This window comes from Microtus pennsylvanicus, chromosome 7, assembly GCF_037038515.1.
Source record: "Microtus pennsylvanicus isolate mMicPen1 chromosome 7, mMicPen1.hap1, whole genome shotgun sequence".
NCBI lineage: Eukaryota > Metazoa > Chordata > Mammalia > Rodentia > Cricetidae > Microtus > Microtus pennsylvanicus.
The window spans coordinates 4844014-4848624 of record NC_134585.1 but is presented as its reverse complement, the minus strand read 5'-3'; the positions used below and the strand labels follow the sequence as shown (position 1 = coordinate 4848624).

The following is a 4611-nucleotide window of genomic DNA, read 5'->3' as shown; positions in this document are numbered from 1 at the left end:
GACAGTGTGTGTGTGTGCAGCCTCCCAATATGGCCTACCCATACTCCTAAGGTGCAGACTCCCAATGGGGCCTACCCATACTCCTAAGGTGCAGACTCCCAATGGGGCCTACCCATACTCCTAAGGTGCAGACTCCCAATGGGGCCTACCCATACTCCTAAGGTGCAGACTCCCAATGGGGACTACCCATACTCCTAAGGTGCAGACTCCCAATGGGGACTACCCATACTCCTAAGGTGCAGACGTGCTGCCACCAACCACCGCCACCGTCAGTCACGCACACCCAGCACCTGTGCTCGGTAGTGGGCACAGCTCACCTTAGTGGCTTCTGGACAGTTGCTGACAGTCAAGCCAGGATTCAGAGGCCTGGGGACTTTAGCGGCTGCCAGGTGTGTAGATTACCAGGATGGAGCATCTACCGAAGGCCTTTAGCAGTCAGCTGTAGATGCCCAGGCTAGACCAGGCACTCAGCCAGCTGAGCCCAGAGATTCTCCTATGGAGAGGCAGAATGAGGCCGCAGTATACATGGGGGGCATTGGCAACCCCTGCAAATGAACACCTTACCCTCACTGCCTAACCCGACAAACCTACTGCTCTAGCCTTCAGACTTACACTGTTCTAAACCCCACTAGCTTGGCTCCCAAGAGGGGCCTCCCCAGACTCATGGGAGGGGGGGCGCAGGGTCACCTAGAGGCTCCAGTAGATGCAAACTAACTGGTGACAGGACTCTGCTCTTTGGCTCTGGGTTGACAGTTAAGTGCTGGAACCCTGAAGTGAGCAGCTCCTGAGGTGGCTTTGCCTGTCACTGCCACAGCTCACTTCACCACAGTGCGATTTCAATTGTCCTTACTGGGACCCTTCACAGCCCCTTCCAGAAAAACCCTAAATTCTACCATAGCCTTGCTCACAAGAAAATGTTCCATGGAGAGACCTGGCTGGGACCAGAACCAAGGCCACCAGGACCAGAACCAAGGCCAATCAGATGTGGGCACATGTCCTGACAGCTGAATCTAGCTTCATACAGCTCCAATCACTCCAGTGGGGTTGGAACTGAGCTCAGACACAGGCAGACCAAGAGTAGAGTAGCAGGAAGGTTTATTGGGGCATCCTAGTAAAGACGCTGGGGCTTGCCCATGGTACTCTTGATATACAAAGCCCGGACATTTTGCCAGTTCTTCTTGAGCAAGGACACCAAGAAATTGACAGCCAAGTGGATGTTGTAGACCAGCTCGTCGTCCGTCATCTTCACGTGGCCGACAGCGACAGCCAGACACAGCACCTGCAGAGGCCAGGCTGGTCAACACCTAGGTGGCAGGCCTGGCTCTCTCTTGAGAGCAGGGTGCACTTCCCACCTCTAGACAAGCCTGCTGTGCCCAAGGAACCCAAACCCACCTTCTTCATCTGGAACTTGATCGTGGACTTCACCTCGTCCACTTTGGCCACCATGTTTTCATTGTGTGTCAGCAGGGAAGGGAACTTGCCAGCCTTGTTCAGGCCTGGGCCCAGGATACGTGGGATCTGCTTGATCAGAGACTCAGAAGCCAGAAAGGCGTCATACTTCTTGGCTGTGTGAGAAGACAAGGGTTGTTCATATCCAGGCCAGAAAGGCAGAACCAACTTTTTTTTTTTTGGTTTTTTGAGATAGGGTTTCTCTGTTACTTTGGAGCCTGTCCTGGAACTAGCTCTTGTAGACTAGGCTGGCCTTGAACTCAGAGATCTGCCTGCCTCTGCCTCGTGAGTGCTGGGATTAAAGGCATGCACCACCACTGCCCGGCTCAGAACCACCTTTTTAAACCGGCCACCAAGCTGCCTCCGCAGACCCTGCACTCCTGAACCCACAATCCAGGGCACACTGCAGAGGCCTAGAACCAAGCCTAGCTATGAGAAACCCAAAGCAGGACTGCTGCTGTGCAGCCCGGGCGCTTCAGTGAGGGTGGCTGTCATGTTCAATGGCTGGGAACAGGTGTTTGGTGGGGTGTTACGCCAAGCCTGCAAGAGCGGGAGTTGTTTCCTATCTGTAAAGGCAGGCATAACTACCGCCCAGATCAGAGGGAAGGGAGCTAATGGGAGTCCAATGCGCCCACCCAGTAGCCTCACTTGCCCAAGTGCCAATGCCTGACACCAGTAAAAATCCAAAACGAGGCCACCTTCAACGGAAAGCTAAGCTGTCACAAGCCCAGGCTGTCCACTTCACCAGAAAACACAACAGCTGTCTGTGTCAACTTCCCACACCTGGGAGGAGCGCCTCACTGAATGACCGCCTCCACTAGATCGGCCTGTGTGCCGCTTTTTAGATTGCTAACCGCTGTGAAGCACTCTGGGACCGGGGCCGCTCCTGGCTTGTGCCAAGGTAGACCCCTAAACCCCCTTCCGTATGGCGCCTGCCAAAGGCAGCCAGGGCCACCCGAAACACCGGCCAGCTGCACCTACCCAGTTTTTTGACCAACTTCTTGTTCTTATTGAGCTTCTTCAGCGCCTCGATGTCCATGTGGGGGATATCCACGGCCTTGGCCTCATCGCAGTGCTGCTGGTCCCCCAGGACGCACACCGAGAACTTGGGGCGAGGGGTGGACTTGAGCCTGCGTTGGGGAGGAACAGGTCATTACCAGTCCCCGAGCGCCCACGAGGCGGAAGGAGTCCCAGGAGTCTGGGACGGCAGCGAGCCCCGAGCCTTACCCGGAGGTCTGCGACACTAGCCTGGCTTCTCAGGCTAGCCGGCGGGCTCGGCCGAGGCCTCCCCACGCCTCCCCTCTTGTTTTAAGACCCAGGGTGGGGGTCCGTCCAGCCAGCCTGCCCGGAGCAGGGCGCCTGAACTACCCGCGCCCGTCAGTGCCCCCGTGCCCGCCTCAGGCTTGGCCAGAGCGGCAGGGCGAGGCCACACGGGGACACTGAGGGGCTGGGTGGGGTCAGAGCGGTGCCAACCTGACGGTGCCCGAGAAACGCTTGTCCTTCTGGGGGTCGTAGTTCTTCAGGCTGATTTGCAGCTCCACCGTTTCCAGAAACCTAGGCGAGAGGGGCGCCGTCAGCCCGCCGGGCCTGAGGGCGCCAGGGTGCCCGTTCCGCCCCACCGGGGAGCGCCGGGGAGCCCGCCCCGCCCGTGCTTACTTGCGGCGCTTGCGCTGGTTCCCGTGCAGGACCTCCCGCACCGCCTCGTACAGGGTGTCGCGAGAGACTTTGCTGCTGTTAGGGAGAAACGAGGGCGCTCAGTGCCCGCCATGCTGGCTCCCCGGAGGGCTCGGGCCCCGCGCCGACGGACGAGGCCCACAGCCTGCCGGGAAAAGACTGGCGACGAGCACAGCCGCGGGGAGAGCCTCCGCGTCGAGCCGCACGATATCCGCGGGACTCCCGGGTACGCGGATGGCTGCGGATAGCGCCCCGATAGCTACCTACCTCATGGCTGGAGAGGATGCGGGAAGCGGAAGGAAGAGAAGACAGCGCTCCGCGCTTGCGCTCAAATAGCTCTCCTGTTCTCGCGAGAACGGCTCGTCCCGTTGCCCGCTCGGCGATTAGTCTGGCTGGAGGAGCGCTGCGGCTTGTGGCCGCTGGGGGCGCCACCACGCGGCTGGACCGCGACCTCGGCGCTAGGACCAGCCGGCGTCGGGACTGTGCGGGTTCTGGGCTACTGGCGCTGGAGCTGGGCTCTGAGATCGGATTTCCCCATCTAGTGCCTGACCTCTGTCTTCCCCAGTCACCAGCAGTACTCTGCTTTCCGTCTTCGCCAAATTTGGCGATGAGCCCCGGAGAGCCACGAGGCAGCTGCCCCCACTAGCCCGTACTTGTGCAATGGTCCAGCCGCCACCACTCGTGGGCAGAGACAGCGATGAGGAATAGCTCGAGGAAAAAAACAATCCTTGAGATCTGCAGCGTCGAGAAGCGTCTTGTGACTAGATTAGGATCAGGTGCGCACCGTTTAAGCGCGAGCCTCCACGTGGGAGAAGGCGCCCACCAGTCTGCCATGGCCATCTGTATAAACTGCCCGACTCTGCCTCCGGGCGATTTGGACTCTGGACCAATGCCCCGTCTTTTCTCAATTAGTTGGCATTTCAAACAAAGCCGGCCTTCTTGCCTGACCCCCCCCCCTTTGCAGTTAATAGAGAGGAACAGGGTCAGGGGGCCGTGCAGGGGGGTCTCACCCGGATCATGACGGGGGAGACAAGCTCCTTCAGGCCACCGTCTCTGGCCAGCACCCACCATTGCCAGGGGCAGGTCTGGGAATAGTTCACCTATCCCGAGCACATTCGCAGCACACATCGGGTACAGTAAAGAAAGTTCACACAGGGTCAGGGAGTGTTGAGTTGCGGGGAGCTTCAGGGGCTACCCAACTGTAAAGGCCACCAGCGGGGTGATGGGCTGTTCGTCTCTTATGCTTTGCTCGCCTTGCCCCGTCAGCTTGTTCTCAAAACCAGGCTTTGCTTTGTCCCTAAGTTGATTTCCCACCTCCCGGAACAGGGGACTCGGCTTCACAGGAAGCTGCTGTCTGGGACGTAGCACCCGGAAAGTTCTGTTCCCCACCCGCCGCAGGGATCAGCTAGGAGGGTGCTGCCATGAACTTTCCTAATTCAGTAATGTCTGCGTGCTAAATTGTTGTTGTTTTCCCCCAGACAGGGTTTC

The 4611-nt window shown here is 58.7% G+C and overlaps 1 protein-coding gene across 2 annotated transcripts; it reads right to left on the bottom strand.

Moving 5' to 3' along the window:
- Positions 1 to 1078: 1078 nt before the first annotated feature.
- Rpl10a (ribosomal protein L10a) lies at positions 1079 to 3508 on the bottom strand. Of its 2 annotated transcripts, none has more exons than XM_075979699.1 (6): positions 3391 to 3508; positions 3106 to 3180; positions 2923 to 3003; positions 2431 to 2579; positions 1393 to 1565; positions 1079 to 1279 (listed from the first exon to the last, which is right to left on the bottom strand). In XM_075979699.1, exons 1-6 carry the CDS (start codon positions 3393 to 3395, stop codon positions 1109 to 1111), a joined length of 654 nt encoding a protein of 217 aa, XP_075835814.1. In that variant the 5' UTR covers positions 3396 to 3508; the 3' UTR covers positions 1079 to 1108. The 2 variants fall into 2 exon arrangements, with proteins under 2 accessions (XP_075835814.1, XP_075835815.1); XM_075979700.1 differs by having other exon boundaries at positions 2677 to 3003; positions 3391 to 3423.
- Positions 3509 to 4611: the final 1103 nt, after the last annotated feature.

Excerpts from the sequence above, each read along its gene's own strand:
- Rpl10a (XM_075979699.1), bottom strand. Across the intron at positions 2,580-2,922 it reads CGTTTCTCGGGCACCGTCAG|GCTCAAGTCCACCCCTCGCC; the intron begins GTTGGCACCGCT and ends TCCCCAACGCAG. Across the intron at positions 1,566-2,430 it reads GAAGTTGGTCAAAAAACTGG|CCAAGAAGTATGACGCCTTT; the intron begins GTAGGTGCAGCT and ends CTTCTCACACAG.